Source organism: Arachis hypogaea, chromosome 11 (assembly GCF_003086295.3).
Source record: "Arachis hypogaea cultivar Tifrunner chromosome 11, arahy.Tifrunner.gnm2.J5K5, whole genome shotgun sequence".
In the NCBI taxonomy this organism is placed as follows: domain Eukaryota; kingdom Viridiplantae; phylum Streptophyta; class Magnoliopsida; order Fabales; family Fabaceae; genus Arachis; species Arachis hypogaea.
The window spans coordinates 148,512,320-148,539,415 of NC_092046.1; the positions used below are offsets into that span (position 1 = coordinate 148,512,320).

The window sequence follows — 27,096 nt, forward strand, 5'->3', positions numbered from 1 at the left end:
AAACAATTAATAGTTGAATATGTATCACCCACTTCTAATACGCATTAGTTGTATAATGGTTTACTGCAGGATATACACATTGAATAATGAATTTTGCTTAGAATTATTCTGGTAGTATTTTATATTATTCTGTCTCTCAGTCTCTGAGACTAAACATGTACACCAATGGCCATCTCTTTTCTCTTGAGGGCCTTATGTTCTCCTGTTCTGCATAAAATGGCTGGTTGATTCTTTGATTTTGTGTGTGTGTGTGGAGAGAGAGAGAGTATGTGTGTGTGTTTGTGTATATATTGTTTGTTCTCTCTCCCTTTTGTTTGGTTTAGTTTGTATCTTTTTCTTCATAGTTTTTCTCCTTTTTGTTTGGTTTAGTTTGTTGGATCAACATGTATTTGGTTTCATACTTTCATTAATCAGTTCTTAATATGTATTTTTATTTTTGGTCAGCAATTTTGTTATTGCTTTTTTTTGTTATTCTGTATGGTAGGTAGATCATAGTTTTAACTAAAATTACTACCAGGGTTATGTCCATTTGAAAGAAGTTATTTACTTCACATCAAGCATGGGTTCAGGCCATTGGTTTAAGACAATCATCCGATTAAGAAAATAAAAACAAAGTAGATCAAAGAAATCAAAGGTACAGCACACTTTCTTTGTGTCAATTTTACCTTCATTAATAACTCATCCTAGTCCAGGATTTCATTGCATGAGAGTCAAAATGATTATGTAAAACTATGTAGTACCACTATGTAGAGAGATTTGAAGTTCATGTATATCTTATTACCAACAAGGCAACAAGGCCGGTACAAATGTAGTACCACTATGTAGTACCACCACTTTATTTATTTATATTTTATTTATTATTTTATTATAAAACAGTTTTTTCGGTTCAACTACGGTCGAATCGGTTGAACTTCTGAACCAATAAACCAATAACTAGAGCGATTCGATGATCAATTCGATTTTTAGAACCTTACTTTTTACTAAATAATTTTTTTATTTTAAAATATTTATGAGAGTGAGATATCCGTTATTTTTTTAACCAACTCTTAAAATTGAATTAAACACATTCGGTATATCACCAATTCTAATACTAATTAACTATAGAGTATAGACACGAAGTGTGCATATATAATAGTTTTCTATTAATTTAGTGATTGATTATTGCACACTAAATAACTAGCATGCAAATCGAGATATTTAAGTTTTTGGTGTTAACATGGATAAAAGAAAAGCTCACCAAATGGTAATTAATATTTTGCTTTCTTTTAAACCAAGTGAGAATCATGGATTGAAGAAGGAGGATTTTATTTAGTCTGCCAATCATAAATTAGCCGCCACAGTGCTTGAAATGTTGACGTTGGTTTGAAAAAAAGAGTGGCAGCCAAGAAATTGAGATTTTGAGTCAGATTATATTATGGTCCAAACACAAAAATAAAAAGAATTCAATTCACAGGAAACACGCACATATATACGTACATGAACTTGCATTCATTTTCAAACCTTGTCCTTTAATTATAGCTGAATTTTCTGTGATTCACTTTACGTTACAAAATCAACGATACAACGTAACGGCTCTTCTCTTCAAGCTAAGCTAAGTGTATTTCTGAAAGTAGCCATAAAATGATTTTCTTTCTCTTTTCATATGCCAGTCGTATCATGCATTAATGAGGTGTAACTCCGAAAATTGATGAGAATTATTACATTATAATATTTTATGATACAATAATAAAACTATGGGTAAAGTATACTTTTTGTCCCTGAAGTTTGGCAACCCCTAAGTTTTATTTTATTTCAATTTTGTCCCAAAAGTTTTCGATCAAATATACCCTCGACGGCTAAATTTTCAAAAAATTTAAGACCAATTTAACAATAATGCATGAAAATTATGCTTGATTTGTTTGTGTTGAGGATTGTTCTTATGAAATTATTGTTGAATTGGTCTTAAATTTTTTGAAAAATTAGCCGTCAAGGGTATATTTGATGCAAATCGAAAACTTTTGGGACAAAATTAAAACAAAATAAAACTTAGAGGTATTTTTAAATCTTTTATCAAACTTCACAGACAAAAAATATACTTTACCCTAAAATTATTAGTAGTATATAAGTATTTTATTCCTGAAGTCCGCCTTTTGTCTGTTTCATGCAAGAACGGTTTAATAGGGGTGTCAATAGGATGGATTTTTTACTACCTAATTTCGCTCCACTTTACAATAATTTACATAGAATCTGTTTCATTTTTATTCGTAGATAGTAAAAAGTTAAACTTTAATCTATTTCTATGGATATTCATTTCATTTCTACCTGTTTTTATAATTATTAAAATCTCACCAATAAAATTAAATTTTAAAATTTATGTAACTATTATTTCATACATAATATAAATTAAAATAAAAATTTAAATATAATATATTATTAATTATTTTACTAATTATTTTATATATATTACATATATTATATATTTTATATACTGGAACAAGTAAAAACGAATTTAACCTAAATTCGACCCTGTCCTGCCCTACCTAAGAATCCGTCCAGTTAAAAATCTGTTCTAGTGCAGGATTATTCGTCCCAAATGGATAAAGATAGAATAGATACCCACATATTCTAAAAATTCACCCACGTTTTATATATATATATAATTATAACTTGAACAGCACTGGAATAGAAATGATAAAAATATTTTTTTAAAGTTATTTTTTTAGTCCAATTAAAAAATATATTCTAAAAAAATATAGATTAATAATAAAAATATAAATTACATAAAATTATAAATATAAAAAAATTATATTAAATTTTTTAAATTAATATAATTTTTTTAATTTTAACTTTACAAAAAAAATTATTCAAAAATTTAGAATATAAAAACAATTATTAAACTAAAAATAAAACCACTAATAACAAAAATTGATAAATTAAAATATAAATTTTTAAAATTAAAAAATAAAAAAAATTATTATGTGTATAAAAAATTAATTATTATATATTTATACATAAATATATAAATTATTTAATTTATTTTTAATATATATTTTATATTAATACTTAATTTTAATAACTGATTTTAGTATATATATAATTAGACCCACATAAACCCTGAGGTGGAAAAAGAGAAATTGTATTTTACATGATGATTATAAGTTTATAACTACACCACCTACCTACCATATAGCATGAAGAACATTATAAAAGCAACAATGGGAGCCATGTGGTGGCCATAAAATAGACCCATAAAAAAAGGGAGGGGTATATAATTAATCATCCATCGGTTTTCCATTATTGTCCTTAATTAAATGTGGGTGGTATATGTGTGCGACGAAGAAGAGAGGGAGCTTGGGAAGCAGCAGGCACCGGGTTCATGCCCTTACTGCGGCGGGAAGGTTGAAGCCACCGATGTCGAGACTCAGTGGAAGTTCTGCTTCTTGCCCATGTGCTTCAACATCAAGCGAAAGTACTTTTGTACCCTCTGCTCTCGCCGTCTTCAACTCTCCTATCATCACTAGTTTATTTGAATCCGAAATTTCTTAGATGAAAAGACTATGTTTTATTTCGTTATTACTCATTATTTTTATTATTAACTCATTCAACTTCTTAATGTAAATACTATCTACTAATCAAATTAAATGCTATTTTTTTCTTTTTATTATCACCTCTTGTACTAAGCTTCATCATGTTTATTATCTTTCCTAATTTCTTCTTTTATTATGTCTTTCTTCAGTTTTGTTTAGCTTTGAAATCAAAGCTAGCTACCTTGTTCAGCAGCACACACATGTTTTTTTTTTTTACTAAACCGCCAGTCTTTGATTTTGCGGCGGTTTAAAACTGCCGCTGATTAAAAAAAAAAATTGTCGCTAAGCAATGTCTCTGTGTACTGACAATTTTTTATTTATATTTTTTTTCAACACCTACTAATAATTTAAATTTGAGACTAGGGATTAGAAAAATAAAGTCTAGGTTGCTAGTAGAATTTTAGTTAGTATATTGTCAATATATATATTTTTTATATGTCAATAACTACGTGTTAACTATATGAAATTATTGGAGATGTAATATGATTAATTATTAAAAAATATTTATTATTACTCTAACAAATTATGTGATGATATAGTGTAATATAGACTGATATGATGGTTTAACAGAAACAATACTAGAAGATCATGCATAGTGTCTTTCATTTTCATCCTTTCTGTTCTTTCTTGTTTTATTTTCTTCTTGCTCTGTTCTTTTTTTTTTTATTTCTCTTTCCATCATGTCGTTTTCGTTTTTAATTTTTTTCCAAAAAAATTCATACTTTATGAAAGCGACTACTGATTTATTTGGCATATTAGAGAATCCTGTCTCTTATGATTCTCAAACCAGCCTTTTGAATAAGAAATAGATAGGTAGGAGTTTTGAATTTGTAAATAAATACATACACACAGATTTGTTCAATCTTCGTATATTATTTTTTAAAAAAAGTGCTAAGGTGAGTAAATTTTGTGATTTATAGTCATTAATTAGTTATTATTAATATTTTTAATAGTGTGAGATTATATTTAATAATAAAAAATTATTCTCTTTTTTTTGCTGATTAAGTGTTGGCCAGATTTTAATAAAAATGTTATCCTCTAGAGTTTCTCTATTTTAATTCCGCACGTAAATGATGCTTGCTAATGTTATGTATGGTTTCAAAAATGCTATTTGTACACAAAAATTAACCACTAAAATCAGTCATCAATGTATTTATGTATAAATATATATGTGGTTTAATTTATTTTCAATGTGTATTTTTATTCTAACATATATTTTATATTAGTGGCGAACTTTAGTGACTGATTTTAGTGTACATGTAGCGTTACTCGTCTGGTTTAGTAGTAGAATTAGAATTTATATAAAGTTAATAATCAAAGTTATAATAATCTAGCCAATGAGTTATAGCTCAAACAGCATAATCTCCTCATACTCAATTAAGAGGTTGCGGGTTCGAGTCTCCTATCTTTGGTAAAAAAAAAAAAGTTATAATAATCTAACTAGGGTGCACATGGTCCGATCCGTCCCGAAAATTCGGTCTGGTCCCGAACAATTTATGGCCTAATTTGGTATGATTTTATCAGGTCTATGATCGGATAAGGGTATAAAAAAAAACTCGGTCATTATTTCGGGTTGGGTCCGGGTTATGATGAGCTTGGTTTTACCCGACCCATGTGCACCTTAAAGAAATTAAAAAAGATATATATGGTTTAAATTAATTTCAATATTATGTTGTATTAATTATAAGTTTATTGTTCTATTTTTAATCACACTTGTTGAATTAGAAAATAGATCAAAGAAACATCAAATTAAAATTTATAGAAAAATTTAAGTTCAAATATAGATACCAACTTTTCGATAATAAATTTATTCTTTATAAATAAGTGTATCATAAATAATTTTTTTTTATAAATTATCGTTAAAATTTTAAAAATTTGGTTTTTATCTAATTTTGACCTGATATAATTGTCGTTCAAAAATATTTAAATTTCATCAGGTTTAATATCATATTAAAATTTAGAAAATAGATTCGATATATATTTAAGATCGAATTTATATTAAGACAAATTCGATTTTGCCCTCCCTATAAACATTCCTAAATCTAACGGTGGCAAGTGATGATTATATTATTGACAAGTTTTAGTTAACAATATTCTTACCACTGAAATCCTCCCAGTGATAGATTATTACTATCGCATTACATTATTAGCGAGGGTCACAATCATACTAATTATTAAATAACGTTTAGCTTATAGTGGCTGAGACATTAAAGCTAAGAAGCAATCACTACATTAACTATATCAATTTCAAATAATGTATATAATTAATTAGGTGCTTTTTATGGTGCCTAAATTTTAAATATAAAATTTAAAAATAAAAGAATGAATTTTATCTTTTTCTATTACTATTTTTAAGTAATTTAGGCACAAAAATTATAGATCCAAAAAACTCTCCATATATGTATATATATACACATAGTAGTGCAGTGTATATATATTATTTTATTATAACTGACATTGTTTAGTTATAGTAGTGCAGTGAGGACTGAGGAGGGTGGAGGACCACAGAAAAAGACAAACAGGAAATGGATTATTGGTTGCCAGATATGCAGCTTTGTCTTCTCTCCATTTCATTTCATTCCATTAATTTTTTTAAAAAAAATTTAATTTTAATAATTAATTTTAATTAATATATTATACATATATTTTTTATAACTAATATCAATTATTAAAATAACTACAATAACAATGTTCCAAAAAGCCAATGAATAATAACTCAAATGACATAGTCTCTCCATACTCAATTAAGAGGTTGCGGGTTCGAGTCTCATATCTTTGGTAAAAAAAAAAAAAAAAAAAACAATGTTCCAAAAACATTTAAAATTCTTCTTTTTACATTTATGTTAATTAATTGTATACACTCTAAGACCTATACACAAAAGTAATTTAAAAATGATTATTCTCTATCAATCCATAATATATTAAAGTTATTAATTAAAAACGTTAATAACAATTTTAATTTAGTTTGTGCGCAAATATATAATAATTCCTTGCACTTTCTTGTTGTTAAGAGTGTTAAGCTAGGTACATAATTAGGAGTTTTGGTGGAATGTACGTATACAAGAGTGGCAATAGGTAGGGTAGGGTAGGGTTTGGATTTAACTCTAATTCTATTCGTGGGTTGAGATTTTTATATAAACTCAATTTTATCCTACCTGCGGGTTGAGAATATCCTAATCCTAACCCTATCCGCTCTTAACTCGCGGGTACCTGACTCTATCCGCGGGTTACAAAAAATATACAACATTATTATATAATTTGATGATAATTTAAAATATAATTGATTTTTATTTAAAAGAAAAATATTAAATTATCAATTAATGATTTTTTTTTAGTAGTTAAGGATCTTTTGCATTTAGTGAGAAGTCTTTGATTCAACATCCATTTAAAACATATTTTTATATAAGTATATAACATAAACATATATAAAGGCGGCTTGGTCGGGTAGAGTTGAGGCTCAACTCGCACCCTACCCAACCTGCACGAGAATCCTACTCGCATCCTATCCTACCCGTTGTGGATCGGATTGACAATCCTACCTGATCAGGTTGGGTCGGGTTGGATACCCACGAGTAAAGTACATATTGCCACCCCTATGTACAAATATACATACGGAAGAGTTTCTAGTGTACCTGGAACATCAGTGTTCCAGTTGTTTTAACTATTGATCTGAATTATAAAAATATATATAATATATATTAATTAAAAATCAACGGTTAAAATAACTGGAATACCAATATTCCGGGTACATTTAAAATTTTTCCTATACATTATGTACTTGGTAGCTTGTATTGTACTTGGTTAATTATTGATCACGGGTGGGTGGATTATTATTGTTGATGATTTTAGATGAAGAGAGTTGAGGGTTGCAGATATGAGTAGTGGCTGACACATGCAAAAACTGGGAAAATATATAGTACTGTGAGGTGGTGCCTGACATGCATGCATGCATGCATCATTCAGAATCTGATGACTAGTCCCCACCATGAATTGATTTAATCCTCATCACCTTGCTTGCTCTTCCACAAACCTGCCTCCATTAAAACCCACATGCCATTTCAATAATATATGCTATATATACGGTTTTCTAAATGTTTATCATTGAGTAATTTTATTATTTTCGATTAATATTTAGTTAACACTCTAACTTTTAATTATTAAATATATAAAATTTAAATATTAAATTCTAATATTATAAAAATAAAGTATTAATAAAATATTGACTAATATTAATAAAAAGTACTGATCTTCTAATATTTTTTATAATTATATGTGTTCAGGGATTCTTTCACTTCTTTGTATTAAATATAATTATATTAAGTGTATATTAAGATTAGTCACTAAAATTAGTCATTAGTATATGATATATATTAAAAATAAGTTAAACAATATATATATATTTATACACAAATATATAATAATTAATTTTTGTATACAAATAAAATTTTTATATTAAATAATATGAGTAATAATACCCTAAGTAGGTACTAAGAACATTTTATATATAGAACATTTTAATTAGTCTTCGAAAAATCTAATTAAGGAAGAAGGATATAATATAAAAACACAAAATAGTTTTTTAAGTGAAATTTGGCAACTGGCTAATTTTTTTTTTGTTTATCTAAATGTTAGAAAGAAAAAATTTGACAGTGTATAACTAATATTGTAACCAACATTAAATATACAAAAATTTAAAACTCTTAAAAATAAAAATATAAAAAATTTAATTTAAAAAAAAATTCCAAAATTCAAAGTTAAACTCATGTATCATGATGGTCTTCATAATAATTTCGTTTAGCAACTTACTATAATATGGTCTTATTATTATAAGGAATCACTCAAATAAAAACGCTTAAAACGTCTTTTTTAAAAAAAATATTTTTTAATAATTAAAATTTAATACATATAATTAATTAAACTGTGTTATTTTTGTTAAAATTAGATCAGATAAATTGATTTCGCCAAAAAATCGATGAACTACACCTTAAACCCATCTAAATTAATATTTTTTTTTATAAAAATGACTATAATATCTCTATCATAAAAAATAACTAAAATACTCTTATTCTTATTATTATTATATATACATACATATATATATTTTGAGAATCCTAAATTTTAACTCTTCTCTTCTCTCTGTGTCGTCATAGGGTTAGGATTTAGAGTTCTCAAAATTTTTTTAAAATATATATATATATAATAAAAATATTTTAGTCATTTTCTATAATAGAATTATTGTAGTTATTTTTATTAAAAAATATTAATTTAGACCGGTTCAAGATTTGGTTTACCGATTTTTTGGCCAAATCAATTTATCTGATCTAATTTTGACAAAAATAACATAATTTAATCGATTATATGTATTGAATTTTAATTACTAAAAAATATCTTTAAAAAAAGACGTTTTAAGCGTCTTTATCTGAGTGACTCCTTTATTATAATATTGATTTTCTAGTATTACTCATGTTAAAAATAACAACATAAACACAATTTCCTTTTCGAAAATGTTTAGTAACCAAAGAAAATCAGCCAAAAATAGCCATAACTTGCCTTATTTAGTATTCATTAATTGTTGTGACAATTAATTAATGCTAAATAAAGCAAATTCTAGCTGTTTTTTTTGTCTACCTAACATTACCCTTTTATCTCTTCGTATATTTCTGTCATGAGACAATAACTAAAAGCAGTAGTGTATAATTATATCCACATGTGATTAATTATATACGCTTGAGAAGGTTATTAATTAATAATAATTTCATTAGGTGCCAACTTAATGAAAACTATGACATTATTTAACTTTAATCACATTCTAAACGTTGAAAATCTCTCTCTTTATTTAGGTAATATCAATGATCGAGCACTAGCTGCTGCTGGTGTATTTGTGTTGGATTTTTTCTTAAATTAAATATTCGGTATATGGTATGTATAATATACGCGAAGAAAAAGGATGAGTGCATCTTTCATATGTAGTTTTTTTTTTTATTGCTCACGGTATCTTTCTATTCGAGAACTAATCCGTCGTGGATTTGAATTCTATTTAAAGATCTGTCGCTGGTTAATGAGTTGCTGTATGCATAAGATGAGATTTGAATCTCCGATATTTATTTAAATAGACGAGTGAGCTAACCACTCGACCAACCTAAATTAATTATTTCAAATGTAGCTTTCAAAGTCATTTTCCACCTCTCATTTAAAAATATTAATGAGCAAAGGTTAGGAAGAAAAGTGAATTGGTTGTGTTGTTGTTAATAGCAGCCATGTTGACCCACAAGTGGCTATGTTGGTTTAACAGAGAAAGCTGATGATATTGGCAACTAGAATGCCTTGGCATATTCAGAAAAGTTTTGTGTGTTTAGGTCTCTAGCTTGTTTGCTTTTTAATTATTTAGTAGTGATATGTATAGCTAGTTGCTTTCAATTTAGGTTCTAAAAATAGCAAAGACTATTTCAAAATTTTGACTGTGTGAAATCCATGTCATGAAGAACAGTAACCCTCCTCACATAAATTATTATTACCAAAAAATACAAGCTTGTCTGACTTTGAGATCATCATCATCATCATCAATTATTTCAATTTCTCAATGCTTCTCTTCTTGCATTGAATTCAACAGATGAAATTCCTTTGCTTGAAGAAGAAGAAGGGCGATGAAGGGAATCATCATCATGCTAATCAATAATCATATTGGCACCAATTCAAGTTTAGCAAAGTTCGAGACCAACTCTAAAAGAGTCACTTTTATCTATCTATTTTCTTTTAAAAAAAATTCAATCTGTTCTCGATAATTGCCTTTTTTTTTTTTAAATCGTAATTTTTCTTTGTGTCTACTCATCTTTTAGTTCCACTGCAAGTACACCATTTTTGTCATTCGAGTAGTTAGAATACATCTTGTTTCGGTCTGAAACTAGATTCCGAGGTGTAGTTCATCAACAAGGGAAAGAGCACCATTGACGTCCTTCTCCTTTGCGTTGTACCACGGGTTCCTTTCTTGTCCGAGCTAATGTGAAAAACTTGCAAAAAGAATTTCGATGCTCAAGTCAGTTTTCGATCTTAAAATTATGAAACTTAAACTTGGAAAGCTTTGTTTAGTGGTATGTCTGTTGTAGTAAATTCTGCAATGAAATTGGCTAGCACTTGGGATTTAAGGGAACCCTGAGCTTGGTAGCTTATAGCGTATTCGGATAACTCCACAGACCACTTTGTCAACCTTTCCGCCAAATCTGGTATGGCGAGTATTTGCCTTAACGGTTGATTGGTTCGTACTATTATCTCATAGCTCTGAAAATAGTGTCGGAGACGTCTTGCCGTGATCAAAAGAGCATAAGCTAATTTTTCAATGGTTAGGTACCGCGTTTCCGCGTTTGTAGTATTTTACTAATGAAATATACTGGATGCTGTTCCCGGTTTGTTTCTATTACAAGTACATATCAAATTGAATTAGTAAAAATTGAAAGGTATAGATACATTGGTTTACCATGTATTGGTTTTTTCAATATTGGTGGGGATGCCAAGATCTTCTTAAACTCAGTGAATGCTATCTCACATTCATCTGACTATGTGAAGTTATTAGACTTTCGCAAAGTGTTAAAGAAATGGCATGATTTTGTTGTTAGTGTTGGTAAAAATCGCAATAAGGCCGCCAATCTTCCGGTTAACTGTTGGACTTTCTTGATCGTTGTTGGTGACTTCATTTGTATGACTGCATTGCACTTGTGAGGGTTTTGCTTCAATTCCCCTATGGATTAACATGAATCCAATGAACTTACCTCCCTGTACTCTTAAGGCACATTTTTTCGGGGTTTAGACGCATATTATATTTCCTTAGCTGTGTGAAGACTTCCTTGAGGTCAGACATATGGGTTTCTTTAATTGCCGACTTAACAACCATATCATTGACATATGCCTCTAAATTTTTGCCGATCCGATTCTGAAATACTTTATCCATCAATCGTTGATATGTGGCACCTGTATTTTTAAGACCGAAAGGTATTACTTTATAATAGAAATTCTCATGTTTGGTTATGAAGACGGCTTTATTCTAGTATCTGGTTATAACCTGAATAGGCGTCCATAAAACTTAAGACTTTGTAACCAGAAGTGTTATCTACGAGCTTGTCAATGAACGACAGTAGGTAGGCGTCTTTTAAACAGATTCTGCATACTGCTCAACAAAGAAAAACCCGTGGTGCAATGCAAAGGAAAAGGACGTTAGTGATGCTCTTTTCCTTGTTAACAAACTACACTTTGGAGTCCAATTTCAAACCGGAACATATCCTATAACAATAAATTAAAGGTGATCATTTCTTCCTAATCTTTTTAAATTAGGCTTAAGCCTCATTTAAATTATATTAATGGTTGATACTCAAATTTTTATAAAATTTTTAAAATAAATTTTTTATAAAAAATAATTTAAGAAAAAGTAATGAATAATTAATTTTTATTTTTAAAAATATAACTGGATTTAGTAATATTAACACGAAAGATGGACATATTAAATTATAAAAACAAAAATAATGACAAAATTTACTCATATATTAAAAAAAAAATCAAATATCATGACTATAATTGTAGTTACTCTATAAAGATCAATAAGACACGTAGAGCATAATTATGACTAAAGTAATTGTTTATCCTCCATTCTAAATATGAAATTGAGCAAGTGTTTGACCTTCCGAGTCTATGTTCTTGATATGTAGCTCCTAATTATTTTATAGTATATTGGTCCTTTTAACTCAATCAAGTAGTGCATTGTTGTTTCATGTTGTGTCGTACTTGAAGATGGTACGAAAAAAGGGGTGAAACAAAAGTTTTTTCGAGTAGTTTATTTATATGATGTCATTATATTCATCCCAACCACTTCGAGTTTTAAAATAAAAACAACGTTGATATAATGTTGTTCAATTATTATTTTCAAAAATTTTTATTAGTCGGAGTTGTGTGACTTTTATATGCTTTTCACTTACTTATATTATGACATATGTGATTCATGACTAAATTCTTATAGCGTTAAATTATACAGAATGCAAACACATGAACATTGACTTGGTTTTTCTTGACGAGTGAAAAGAGAACAATCTATTGTTAGACACATACTCTATGCAATGTATAAGATTGACTTTAACATTTTTAAGCATTCTTTTAACATTACATTAACTTTGGAGGGAATTAAACATAGGCTGGATATACAATTGTTGGAGTCCTCTTTTCTTACCAAAGGTTCTCTTATATATCCCAAAAGCTTGTCGATCACATTCTCTTATTGAAGAATCACTTTGATTATCTTGTCTTTGGGGTCATCTTTTAATTTCTTACGAAAGGATCATTTTTTCAGTTCTTTAATATACATAAGATAGTTATTATAATGCTTACTGTATATGTAATAAAGAGACCTTATATCATGACATGAAATGCTAGCACATCTATATTCAAAAACATTTAAGATACTCCAGTAAAATTCATGAAAATCCTATATATATTCCAATGTAAATAAACACGATTTGTTAATGAAGAGAGACTTGTTCCATGACTAAACTTCGTGTGTATTTTAATGTAAGTATGAATCATTGGCTAAAGGATAGATTTTATTCTTCTAAGTACATGAATGAGATTAAGATTTAGAGTGATTATGATTTGGTTAGAAATCGATAAATCATAAACCACTAATAAAAATAATATGGAGAACAAATAAATGATAAGTTATGATGACTGAAATGTCTTACTCGATAAACTCAATATAAATATAGAGGTTGCGGAAGATATAGATCTTATGCAAATATCTATGTTCGTGTTGGCTTTATTATTGAAAGAAAATATCTATATTCCTAATCTCCATAGTTAGATTTTAGAGAGGATATCTTCTCATACAATCTATTAATGAAATTTATGAATAATTTGACAAAGAATTTAGAAGATTTTAAGGAAGTAAGGCAAGACGAGTTTTTCTTATAATAAGGTGGAGAAAGTATATGAATGACAATTTGTAGAAATAATAGAAGATAAAAGAGATCGGTCACCTAACATTTTTGTATAGAAAAGGGGAATAAAACGAGAAAAGAAGGATTCAAATGACTCTTAGATATGTGCAGATTGTGTTAGAAAAATCTAACTCGTGTTTAGGTGAAATTTTCAATCTAGATCGTTACTTTGCAAGCTCTGTTAAGTTTTTTAGGTTTGAAATTTAAAAGTACTTATTATATACAAATATATAGAAGATTTAGCCAGTTTTAAAATAAACTTTGAACTAAGTCAATCGAATAATTATAACTTTAAATATTTACAAAATACTGTTAGTATGTTATGCGAGTTAATTTTAGCGCGATCTTCTAAATGAACTTATAACAGATTTATCTACCTAATTGAATTTAAATTTGATTTTATATTAAACTCAAAGAATAAAACCAATTTTCTCGTTTTTTTTTATAACCAAAGATTATTCAAATGCAATAATTATAAAATTAATTATAACTATATATTGAATGGTTGTCTATTGTCAATTAAGAATTTAGTAAAATTAGTGTTTCATGTTTTTAAAATTCAAATTATATATGTTAGTTTTTTAAGTGTATTATCTTCAATTTTTTATTTTAAATGTTAACTTATTATAATTTTAATTCATTATTAAATAATAAATATGATTAAAAAAAATTGAAATGTTACAACCAACTTCCTTCTAATGTTCAAATTGAGATAATCAGTTTCATAACTCATGATTTGGAAGATAGTATTATGTTTTTAGAGTTGTGGTTGGACATTTGGACTTTTTGGATAAAGCTCTAAAATGAGGCTTTTTTTTGTTTTAAAATATTGGAGTGTCTTTAGTGTTATTTTTTATTATAATGTGAATTCGTGTTTTACTTGAATATTAAACAGAGACAGAAATTACTGCCAGCGATTTGTGGAGGAACGAAAAACGACAAAAAAAGCTAGAAAAAGGGGGTGATTACTGAACAGGTATATGGAGTTTTTTTTTATAGAACAAAATAGAGGGGCGAATTGATAGATGATAGGGGTGACTTGAGGTATGGTGGAGACTACTTGACACATGAAGGAGGCAATTTGTCCAGAAAAAAAAAAATTTGAATTGCAGCGGCTACAAATAAGATCTTAGCCAGACTTCGCATTCATCTTCCTCATCTTGTTGTTCTTCTTCTTACTATGTCTCTGTGTTTTTTTCATTCTGGCAAATTTGTTGCTGTTGTATCTAATTTTTTTTAAAAAATATTAAAAAAAAATGGGTGATAGAGTTCGTTTGAGAGTGTATTATAATGGCTAAATTTGATTTCAGACATTTAAAGGTGTAAAATTTAGAGTGAATACTCCATCCGGTTCTTGACAATTATCTCGAAAGGACGAGGACCAAAAAAAAAAAAAAACACCCAATCCCGCCCTGATATTTTTTTTGGGACTGATTAGCTCCTGTGCCAAAAATAACAACATTGATTTTTTTTTTTTTGCACAGGGGCCTCGTTGTCCTTTCGAGGTAATTGTCAGGGACTATTTTGGGTTTTTCTCTAAAATTTTATGTGTGAGAATCCATGTGATATTATTGTTCCTTTCACCATATTATTTGAAGAACTAAACTGTATAATTTGTGAAAGGATAGATCCTCAGATATTAAAAATAGTGACTAATGTTGTGTACATGATAGTATTTGGAGAATTCATACAATTCGAGATGAAGTATGTCACTGATGAAGCAACGATGCAAGAAATATTTTGAATATATCACGAAAGTCAACCACAAGACTTTGTCATCGAGCTATACGTTGAGTTCGAACACTTGACTTATAGTGTTGAAGAAGCCAATGGAGACATGAATTGGGAAGGCTACAATAGTAAAAGCAAAGATGACTTTGAAGGCAACTATGAAATAGATAATTTAAACGTAGATGGAGACGATGTTGATTGCATTAATGAGCCAGATGTAGAAGAAGTGGCAAATGTCCTAATAAGTCAACATCCATTTGGGAAGTCATCTTTTATGCGCGCTTTAGATCTTGCGATATTGAATGCACTAGAATTTCTTAAATATGTGACTACTGATATGTGAATATGATATTAAGAGAATAAATATATTTTTTTGTACTATGATATGATAATTCTACCATAGTTGGCAAATCATATTGTATAATTGATATTTATGATATTGTTGCAGACTCACCTATTGTTGACTACCAATTTAAATTTAATCGGTCTTATTTTGTTTGTTTCATACTCACATTATTTTCAATGTTTTTTAATTTTTCGACTATTGACGAGTTATTTTCATCTATGATAGATGAATTTATTTTGACTCTAATTATTATGTTTTTTCATATTTTAATTATTTACACTAATTTTTATTGTGTTTTTTTTGTGACAATTTTTATTGTGTTTTAAATATTTTAAAAATATTTTTTATCTCGAAAAATAACATTAAACAGATGGATAATAGACAACACAACATAATTAGAATGTGTTTAGGATGAGATATAAACATGAGTTGTTTTGTTCGTACAAGTGATTAAGGTCAGTTTTGATAAATAATTTAATTAATTTAAAAAAAATTAAAATATAAAAATTTATATTAAAATAAAACTAATTTATAAATAAATTATTTTATATTTAATTTTTAATTATAAAAATATTTATTTATAAAAAATAAAAAAAAATTATATATATTTTTTAATTTCTTCATTAGCACTTTAAATAAATTTTTAAAATATCACAAGTAAATTTTAAAAATTATACTAAATATTAAGGCAAAAAAACCATATTGAGCCAAAGCAAGAATCTTGTAACCAAAATGCGCCAAATCCAATTTCGTTTCAGCAATGAGCCAAAGTGTATTTTAATATAATTCGAACCAAGCTGGTTCGAATTGCACTCCTTCATAATTCGAACCAATGTGGTTCGATTTAGTGTTCTAAGTTTTTGAATAATTCGAACCACCAAGGTTCGAACTTCTCCCATACATAATTCGAACCAATGAGGTTCGAACTTCTCTCATACATAATTCGAACCAGGGTGGTTCGAATTATGCTTTGTATTCGATTCCATGTAATTCGAACCAGGCCGGTTCGAATTACTCCTAGTGAACTCATTCATAATTCGAACCAGGCTGGTTCGAATTATGTGTGATTCGACTATATAAGGAGTTCGAATCACCCTCATTCGAACCATTATCCCTCCCCCTACCCCACAAAATCTCAGAGAAAACGACCCAGATTCTCTCCGAGGAAGACCTGAACGGACTACTCTGCTGATGGGGGACGATCCGGCACGGTTATATCGGTTGGACGGAGTCGCTCATATAGCCGGGGTCATCAACGACGAGGTTAGTACGGAAATATTTTTGATTCAAGCGTTAGTTGTGCCTTAGTGGTTTTGTATCTTGGTTAGACGGTACTTTATGTTAGTGGTTTATGTAGGTGGTTTAGGTGAGGGGATTATGTAGGTGGTTTATGATAGTGGTTTAAGCTAGCGGTATAAGTTAGTGGTTTATGTTAGTGGTTTAGGGTGGTGGTTTAGGGTAGTGGTTTTTGTTAGTGGTTTAAGTCAGTGGTTTTTGGTAGTGGTTTATGTTGGTGGTTTATGTTAGCGGTTTTTGTTAGCGGTTTTTGCAAGCGGTTTTTTTATGTGGTTTAGGGTAGTTGTTTAATGCTAGGTGGTTTAAGTAAGCCGGTTTATTGAATTTGTTTCTTGTTAATGGATCTCGTTAATTGTGGTATATGCTAGCGGTTTAGTTGTGTGGTTTAGGGTTTGTTTTCCAGTTAGTTATCTTTCATGTAATGTTATGCTGTTTAATTTAGCAAAATGGTTAATGTAAACCGGTTTACTGTAAAACCTGTGTAGTTATATATCTCAGTATGTGGTTCTTTTCATGCGCAGCCCGAGCGATGCATTAGGAGCATGAGGCGGCAGCAGGGCATGCGTCTTGATGACAGATACGTTCCATACTTGCAGATGGCAGGGCTATACCATCTTGCAAGGCTGAACGACCGGTGGTTCCGGCTAGACGAGGCGCTCGTCAGTGCATTCGTGGAGAGATGGCGTCCCGAGACGCACACGTTTCATATGCCGTTCGGAGAGTGCACGATCACACTCCAGGACGTGGCATACCAGCTGGGTTTGCCAGTCGATGTCCGTTACGTGAGCGGGTGCCTGTCAGAGTTCCATATATACATCGATGGCGGCCGTCCACCCTGGGTCTGGTTCCAGGAGTTGCTAGGAGTTATACCTCCTCCCAGTCAGGTTCAGAAGTACGCAGTGAACTGCAGCTGGTTTCAGGAGACCTTTGGTGAGTGCCCTGAGGATGCAGATGATGACACTGTTCGCCGATATGTCCGTGCGTACATCATGATGTTGCTGGGCACGCAGCTGTTTGCGGACAAGTCTGGCAACCGGATTCACATTAGATGGCTTCCATATGTAGCGAGGCTGGAGGAGCTGGGTACGTACAGCTGGGGTTCGGCAGCACTGGCCTGGTTGTACCGGTGCATGTGCAGAGTGGCAAACAGACATGTTGTGAAGTTAGCGGGCCCGCTCCAGCTACTGCAGTCTTGGATCTTTTGGCGGTTTCCTCAGTTTAGGCCTGCAGGATATGAGACGTTCAGCTGGCCGTTGGCGTCGAGGTACTATACTTGGCCTATTCTTTTTCAATATGACTTACAGAATTGCGTGTATGTTAATACTCTATTGCATAATGTAAACACAGATATTAGTATATGTAACTCATGTGCATGGTGCAGATGGGCAGGTTACAACCCTTCCGGTAGCGAGAAGGGTCCGAGAGTGCGGACGTGGAGGCTTAGGATAGACCGGTTACAGTCCAGGGAGGTTAGTATGCTAATTAATAACTGATGCTCTTTTAGTTAAATATTTTACACTTGGGTCGTACAGTTGCCCTGATAAGGGTGGGTTTGTTCTGCAGTTTATATGGATGCCGTACAGTAGCCCCGACGTACTTCAGGTGTTGCACCCGGAGGTTTTGGAGCCTCGGCACATGGCGGTGTGGCGCTCTGTGACCGCGCTGATCTACTTTGCTGTCATAGAGTGGCATCAGATAGATCGTGTTCTTCCTCAGTTTGGAGGGGTACAGGCCCCTCCGCGTCCCGCCTTGAACATCGACTTTCTGATGTCCAAGGACGGGAGAGGCGGCGATCGATGGTTCCCCTCTTCCATGCCGAAGTGGCATGCATACTGGGACGCTCGTCAGGACAGTGTATTGAGGTTCGACGTTGTTGCCGACCCTGGACCGTCTCATCAGTTCCTTCAGTGGTGGAGTCAGCATGGGAAGAGGTTCTTGTATTTTGTTTCGCATCTGTTTAGATGAGTCACATTTCATGTATTTTGTTTCCTCTATTTCAGTCATGTATGATAATTAGGTGTAGTTTTCTTGTTATGTAGTGCTCTGTTTATGTATGTTGTTCGTAAATTGTGTTCGGGGACGTTGACTATTTGTATTAAATGAAACATGATAAGGTATAATGATTTCGTTTAGTTATTAAAATGAGGATCAACGAGTCCTGTAGCATAACTTCTACTGAAAGACAACATATTCATTACTACTCACAAATACCAAAGTTCAATGCATTAATCTCAACAACTTACATTCGTGGTCAAGCAATGCATCTAACAAGACAACTTAAATGTAAATAACACTAACAATAACATGATGGAAACTAATTTCGCCCTGTCTGAGACGATCCTACTACCTGTGGGCATCTACGTCTAGTGTGTCCGGGTTGGCGACAAAGGCCACACCGTTTTGGCCTGTTTGGATCTGCCTCATCCATATTCGTCCGTATCCTTGTGGATCTAGGCCTCCCCTCTCTCGCACGCCTTCTGTTTGGGTCCGGAATCACCGTGGGCCCATCGTAGGGTGGCCAGAAGCCCTCCGGGATTGGAGGTGTGAATCCCATCCGATAGACATTGAACACCGAGCTAATCTGATAGACGCTATGAACATAGGGGCTCCAGCTCACACGTGCGTAGGCACAGCATGCAAGTGCGTGCTGACACGGGAAATGAAGCGCCTGAAAGTACCCACAGTCACATGTCCGGGAGGCAAGCGATACTCGGTAAGTACCCAATGAGAAAGTACCAGTCGGGGTGGTCTCCGCTACGGTGAACTCGGAGTTATCACGGTCATACAACGTCACCGTGAAGCACCTGGCCGTCTTCAAGTTGGCCTCAATACACTTCACCAAATGCTGACTGAACTGCTGTCCGGTGCCCATCTGGGCCTCAGCCTCTCGCCCCTTGCGAACAAAGAGTTTGGCCAGCCTACCATATGTTGCCTTCACCAGGGATGCTACAGGAAGATTACTTACACCCTTGAGGATTGAGTTCACACACTCGGAGATATTCGTCGTCATGTGACCGAATCTCCTCCCCTCATCGCGATGCTGCGTCCACAAGGAGTAATCAATACGGTTCGCCCACTCACACATCGCCGGGTCTTCAGACCGCAGTATATCAAACCAGTAATCAAACTCAACCTCAGTCTTCGCGTACGCTGCATTCACGAGAACCCTCCTAGCGTCTTTGCCCTTGAAGGTAAGGGCGAAATTAGCCGCTACGTGTCGTATGCAGAATGCACGGTACGCAGATGGTGGTAACCAACCTCCGTCCGGGGCCTCAAGCGCAGACTTGATGCCGTTGTGCCTATCCGATATAACCAGCAGACCGGGCTGCGGGGTCACGTGCTGCCGAAGGTGCGAGAGAAAGAATGTCCACGACTCCGCATTCTCACCCTCTACTAGTGCGAATGCGACAGGTAGAATGTTGGAGTTCCCGTCCTGTGCAATCGCAATGAGCAACGTTCCCCCATACTTACCATATAGATGTGTGCCGTCAATGCTGACTAGCGGCTTGCAATGCCGGAATGCCTCGATGCACGGAGGGAAAGTCCAGAAAAGTCTGTGGAAATAAGCTTGAGACTCGTCCACCTGTCCTCCAACTAGAACCGGGCTCGTCCTGAGGACCGCAACAGTACCAGGCATCGTCAGCTGGACACCCAACACCCACCTAGGTATCTCGCTGTATGACTCATCCCAGTCACCGTAGATGAGGCCAACGGCCTTCTGCTTCGCCATCCAAACCCTCCTGTAAGTCGGCCTAAAACCAAAATGCGCTGCCGTGGCGTTCAGGAGCACCTTGATGCTAACCGATGCGTCAGCCCTAACCATTGGCATAATGAACGCCGAAATCACAGAATGATCCAAACTTCTGTGATCACTTGATATGGATGTGGCCAGGCAAGTGTGAGGGCCATTGTACCGTTTGACCTCCCAAATGCCCTTGCGCTTCCGGAGACTGAGTCGAATCAACCATGTGCACCCATTCCCAAACTCGGAACACTTGCCCACATACCGGTGGTGATCGGACTCCACCACCTTGTACTGTACCCCTCGCCGGATGCTGTAAGTCTTCACACTTAACAGGGCCTCATCTTTATCCTGGAATTGCTGACCAACCTGGAACTCTGTGAGACCAGCATTCCCTTCCGCATCTCTAGCTCCGAATCCAACAGGGTGCCCTAGCGCACCCTCATGCGTCATGGCGTCCAGGTCCAGCGAAGAAAAATATGGTGGATACTGCTGTGTGCCAGAGCTAGAACCACCGCTAGCCAATGCAGGCCCAGCCGCTAGAACCTCGTCCCCGCTATCATCCTCAATCGTTTCGGGCTCAACGTCGTCCTCATCAGGATCACCCAATTCTCCGTCTCCGACGCCAACCGGTGGAACGCCGTGTAAAGCGTTTGGCAGAACATCAAAGGATCCTACCTCGTCGCGGACGCCGTCATTCAAATCAACAGCAAATGACGGAGAGGCGACAAGTTGAGCCGCTGGCTCGTAAACTGGGACGGAGGAAGAAGCCACAGCAGCCATCGAACTGGAGCCAGCTGCCGTGGCTACATTGGCGGTATTCCGGTTCGAACCCCCTGAGCTGGATACCACATCAACCAGCTTTGCCAGCAACTCTGGTGTGCGGACCTCCGGAAACTGCCTCCGACAAAGAAACATGACTTGGAGGTCCTCATCACTACCAATCGTGAGACAATCATACTTCACCGTATCGTGCAGGATCGTGACTGGAATGCGATAGAAAAACTTCTTAATCCGCTTCGCACCTTCCAGGCCAAGTTTCATCAGCACAGCTCTAACCAGGTCATCATAGCTTGTCGTTCGATTCACCACAATATAGAGAGGATTCTTATCTGTAAACTTCACCCCGGACCGAGTTTTCCTCTTGATGGATCCTCTGTGGTGTACCAAAACAGCAAAACTCTCCTCCTCACTAGCCATCTTACGTCCTCTAATGAGAGCAAATCACGTTTACAGCGTTTATATAGAGCTCTGACTCCTACTAATTCGAACTAACCTGGTTCGAACCATGATACATGTAATTCGAACCAGGCTTGTTCGAATTACTACAATCAACCTCTCTTTGGTTCGAACTAACCTGGTTCGAACCATGATACATGTAATTCGAACCAGCCTGGTTCGAATTACTACAACCAACCTATCTCCCCATAATTCGAACCAACCCGGTTCGAATTACATGCTCTCCTGGTTCGAACCTAGCCGGTTCGAATTATTCAAATTTTTCCAGTAGTAGTTCGAACCAAGATGGTTCGAATTACTAGCTAATAGAGTTCGAACCTTGGTGGTTCGATTTATATAAAAATGCCTCTTGGCTTATTGCTGAAACAAATTTCTGTTTGGCGTATTTTGGTTAAACTTTTCTGCATGTGGCTTAATATGGTTTTTTGCCCAAATATTAATGCCATAATTTTTTATGGGTTAAAACTTAAATAGGGGTGTTCATGGATCGGATCCGATTCGTATATCTGCGGTGTTTATCCGAATCCGATACGAAAATTGCATATATGGATCCGATCCACAAAACTATCGGATCAGATCAGACCCGTACACTAATCAGATCGGATTGCGGATTTTGTGTTGATATCCGCATATTCGCGTATCCGCAAAAATAAAGAAATAAATAAGTAAATATTCTTTTTATGTTTTATTTCAACGAATAATTATCATATATGTTGTATTATTTTAATTTATTATTTAAAAAAAAATATGTTTAATATTATTTTAGGAGTAAACATATTTAAAAAATAGTAAAAATGAATTTTATTGATATTTTTTTAATAAAAATAAGCTTTTAAAAATATTTTTGAGTTTTGCGGATATATCCGATATCCGATCCGATCCACAAATGTGTGGATCGAATCCAAACTTAAAAACTGCGGATATTAGATCCGATCCGATTCGATGATTTTAGTGCGGATCGGATCGAAATTTTGGCGATCCGATCCTATCCGCGTTCAGCCTACTTAAAAAGTTTAAAAGATCTCTTATAAACCTATTTAAATGGATGCTAAGTCACAAAGATAATTTTTTAAATAGGGGTCAAATAAAAAATAACATATTTTACTGGGCAAAAAACTTAATTAACATAAAAGGTCAAGAATGTAAACTTGTAAATATAGCCATGGCGTTAAGAAACCCTAATTGTGAGTCAACTAAAACCCTTGTTTCATTCAGGACCTGCAAGGTTTCGTTCAGCTTCGTTTCGTTGCGAAGGTAGCAACTGAAGTCAGAGCTGAAGAGGAAGAAACTCTTCGCCGCATGCCTGCAACTCCATCTGCCAACAAAAAAGACGCTTTTACCCTCCTCGCTTTCACTCCCCGCCAAGTACTTCTCTTAACCAATCAAACCATGAAGCAATCCTCTTCCAACTTCAAGCTTCTTCTTCACCACTCCATTGCTCGTTACTTGGAGCGCAGTTCCTTCTCCAAAACCCTAAAAAAGTTTCGCAAAGAGGCCCAAATCGAGGTGGGTAATTAATTCCCTATTGTGCCTTTTTCTTTTTACCTTCAGAATTTCCCATGTTACAAGTTCGAACCGGAATCTTAACCTGCTTCACAGGTTTCACTTATTTATTTAGCTACTTGTGATTCGTAGTTGTACAATAATCCTATTATCATGCTTATCTATAGTCCTAAGTTGTGATTTTGATGCAACAACTTAGCAGGATTACTTTATGAGGAATGCTAGGGGACCATCAATTTTGGTGTTTTGTAACTATCAATTGGCCATCAATAGTGTTTTTAATGGTGTGAGATTACATCTAATGGTGGGAGATCACTCATTTTTGTTTTGATGGCTAAGTGCTGGCCGTAAAACACAAAAGTTGCTGGCCCCTAGACTTTTTCTTACTTTATAATGGTGTTGTACCTTGTAATGCTCATTGAAATCCAATGTTTTTTTTTTTTTTTTAAATTGAGAAGAAAAGCTTCTTGCTTGGATGGCAAGTTTGCTTTTATCAGTTATATTTGTTTGTCGATAGCAGAATGTGTGCCGTGTGCTGTGATATCACATTATAGAATGAAATTCTTCAATATCCTGCTGTATATGTTCTTATGCTTATAACTGTTGAATAACAGATTGACGAGACACTGGCTTTTTTTTTTTCTTTCTGTTGTTTGATACTGTTGCTCCTGCTTGTAATGCAGAAAGATAATGTGGAGGATATGTCGATTGATTTAGAAGAAATGTGCCTCAAGTATTTGGAGATACGGTAAGGCTTGAACCATAGGCTTTGTGTTGTTACAATGCCCATTTGCTCCAAGCTGTGTAGACTGTGGATAGATATTTTATTTATGTAATTCTTTTTCTTGGATCAGAAGTATATTTCAAAAAGAGGAGACTCCAATTTGATATTCTCTAATTATAGGTACTCTTGTTGAAGCATATTTTAACTGTGGTTTTGCTACATTCTTAAAAGATCTGGGTGTTTGTTGTGGCTTTAAGATTTTAAGAATATAATTGCCAAATAGCTTATGTTTAAACTTCAAGAGTTGTGTCAGTATATCTACTGCAATCTTATAACGTATAGTGTTGTCATCAATAAAGCATTTTTGCATTTCGTCATGGAAATCAATGGCTTGTATTTCGCATAATTTTTATTATTATTGTAGTTTTCAACATATATAATGAGTAATGTAACGCCCTCGCTAGCAGAAGCTAGCAAAAAACCCTTCTTATTTTCCAAGTTTGAAGGACACTGCATTACCCGTCAAATGGTGCATTTCAGAACTATGCATCAGCGGGACAATAACAATGGTAATTACTAATCAACATGGTTCTAATAATGGGAAAAGCCAATAACATTATTTAATTGTCCACCAGTTATTCTCTGCACGAGTTATGTTTTGGGTCTGTAAATGTCTTTCTTCTATGCGGTGATTAAGATTTTCTGTTTTACTTTTTTCATCTCTTTCCAGTGATAAAGATGCCAAGTCAAATATCCAAGATCAAAAAGATCAAGGTATTCTTCAAAATCATCAAATTCTTCTCTTTTGTCATGGCTATTTTCTCTTTCTTCCTCGATACTTGCACCGTGTATCTCTGTTTTTTCCGGGGCCTGCCAACTAAAATCTCTATGTTTGATTTTCTACCACAGCAGTTAATGGCACACAATCTGGAAACAAAGAGGGTAAATCCAAGGACAAGAAGAAAAAGAAAAACAAGTTAGATTCTGAGTCTCTTGCTAGTTTAGAAGATAACCAAGTGGAGTTGCAAACTAAGGTTACAGAACAGAAGGGAAAGGATGAAATATCTGCAGATGACAAAATTGTTGATGGTGCTGAGGCAGAGAAGAAATCCAAGGATAAAAAGAAAAAGAAAAAGAAGGAAAATAGTCAAGCGGATGCAGTAGAGGAGACTGGAGGTTGCAATGGAACTGTTTCAAAAAAGGATAATTCTAAAGCATCAAATAGAGAAGTGATGGATGAGGAGAAGAAAGATACAAAGAAAAGAAAAAGACCAACTTCTGAAGAAAATGGTCAACAGGTTGCAGACAAAAAGGCAGCTGAGGAACCCAAACGTAGAAAAGTAGAAAACTTGGATGAATCTAAGGGAGGAGAGAAGCTAGCAGAAACAAGTGTAGACCTTGGAAATGACTCAAATTCCAGTCAAGAAAATGTTGCAAACGGGCACACTAATGGGCAGCTTGAGAGTGCTGGAGGGAAATCTTCGGCACAGAAATCTCAGAAGAAACAACAGATGGAATCAGCTGAGGTATGTTATAACTAATAGTTGTGCCTGAATATATTTATTTGGTTAATAGGTGGCACTTTGAAATCTCACTAGTCACTATTGAGTCACTCACAATTATTTCTTCTCACAAATAAGCTTTTTATGAAATTAACCTTTTGATTTAAGATTCCAATTTCATTGTGGTTGCTAAGATTTGATTTTCCTTGAAATTCTTGTCTACGCAACTGTATGCAGACATCTGCAAAGAAAGCATTTCAACGAGTACAGGTAGATAAGGTGCAGTTTGCTGATGAGAGGCTTCAGGATAACTCCTATTGGGCAAAGGTGTGTTCAATTTCCCATGCATTGTTGTGATTCTTTTCTGGGTCGCACGGTCTAACAAATTTGTTATTGCAGTCCGGTGCCGAGGTGGGTTATGGGGCCAAAGCAGAGGAAATCCTTGGCCAAGTTAGAGGAAGGTCTGTTACTTTATGTGGTAGTAGAAACAATTTTTCTTTCCATCTTTTGCATTTGTCTGAAATTATGTTTCATGCATCTGTAATTAACAGTTTTTCTAATTTCTTTTTCATTTGTTTTAAAACTACAAATTTATTCGTGCATTTGGTTGCATTTTTACTTTCAATGGAAAATCTGCTGTTTGGATTTGGATCCTCTAAGTTTGAATTTCACTTTAGAGAGTAAAGTGTGATCTTCTACCCTTGAATAGTTTCTCTTTCATATTTATTATTGGTCCCACCTATGAAATCAATGGTGAAAGATCACACTTTACTCTCTAAAATGAAATTCAAACTTTAGAGGATTCAAATCCTTGCTGTTTTATGGGTATTCTTTCAAGTTTGGATTTGTAGCTTCCATGCATTTGTAGGCATCACTTTTTGCTAGCATTTTACGAGATCTAATTCTTTTTATCCTTACAGGGATTTCCGTCATGAGAAGACCAAGAAGAAACGTGGATCTTACAGGGGAGGACAGATTGATTTACAATCCCACTCCGTAAAGTTCAATTATTCCGATGAAGAATAACGTTGAAGCATCCATTTTTTTGGGGTCTTTGGAGAAGGAAAAATCCCTTTGATGTTGCTAGTGCAGCATTATGTTAAAACTGGCGTTGCCATGATAATTTTGTTTAATTATATTTATATGTGCTGAAACGATGTTTTCTCAGGTGGACAAATTGTTGTGTCAACCAGACAACCATTAAGCATTGACTTTTGAAGTTTAACATATTTAAATGTTGCATTTAGTAAAACAAAAGTTCATTCATAATTAATTTGTTCTGGGCTGGATGATTGTTTTTACTCCGAGCTGAGGGATTGTGGAAGTGTCATGGAAGTTGGTTTAGGCTTGCAGATTGTGAAACAGGGATCTCGTCTTCACCCAAAAATGCCTTTTTCTTCTTTCGCGAGATTATGTCGATGAAAAATATGGGCTATGAACTGAGGTCTGGCCCAATGGAGCGCAATGGAAAATTAC

The 27,096-nt window shown here is 33.7% G+C and overlaps 3 protein-coding genes across 4 annotated transcripts; all 3 read left to right on the plus strand.

The window, feature by feature from the left end:
* Positions 1 to 3,099: 3,099 nt before the first annotated feature.
* Positions 3,100 to 3,643, plus strand: LOC112724130 (uncharacterized). Its single transcript, XM_025775393.3, has one exon. The coding sequence runs from the start codon at positions 3,291 to 3,293 to the stop codon at positions 3,498 to 3,500; it is 210 nt and encodes a 69-aa protein (XP_025631178.1). The 5' UTR covers positions 3,100 to 3,290; the 3' UTR covers positions 3,501 to 3,643.
* Positions 3,644 to 15,374: 11,731 nt separating this feature from the next.
* Positions 15,375 to 18,875, plus strand: LOC140176292 (serine/threonine-protein phosphatase 7 long form homolog). Its single transcript, XM_072206239.1, has 4 exons — positions 15,375 to 15,593; positions 17,651 to 18,174; positions 18,292 to 18,379; positions 18,474 to 18,875. Exons 1-4 carry the CDS (start codon positions 15,375 to 15,377, stop codon positions 18,873 to 18,875), a joined length of 1,233 nt encoding a protein of 410 aa, XP_072062340.1.
* A 4,082-nt stretch (positions 18,876 to 22,957) lies between these two features.
* LOC112723611 (uncharacterized) lies at positions 22,958 to 26,893 on the plus strand. 2 transcript variants are annotated; one of them, XM_025775039.2, is made up of 7 exons: positions 22,958 to 23,397; positions 24,078 to 24,142; positions 24,849 to 24,892; positions 25,028 to 25,644; positions 25,858 to 25,947; positions 26,020 to 26,081; positions 26,541 to 26,893. In XM_025775039.2, exons 1-7 carry the CDS (start codon positions 23,191 to 23,193, stop codon positions 26,644 to 26,646), a joined length of 1,191 nt encoding a protein of 396 aa, XP_025630824.1. In that variant the 5' UTR covers positions 22,958 to 23,190; the 3' UTR covers positions 26,647 to 26,893. The 2 variants fall into 2 exon arrangements, with proteins under 2 accessions (XP_025630824.1, XP_025630825.1); XM_025775040.2 differs by having other exon boundaries at positions 25,031 to 25,644.
* Positions 26,894 to 27,096: the final 203 nt, after the last annotated feature.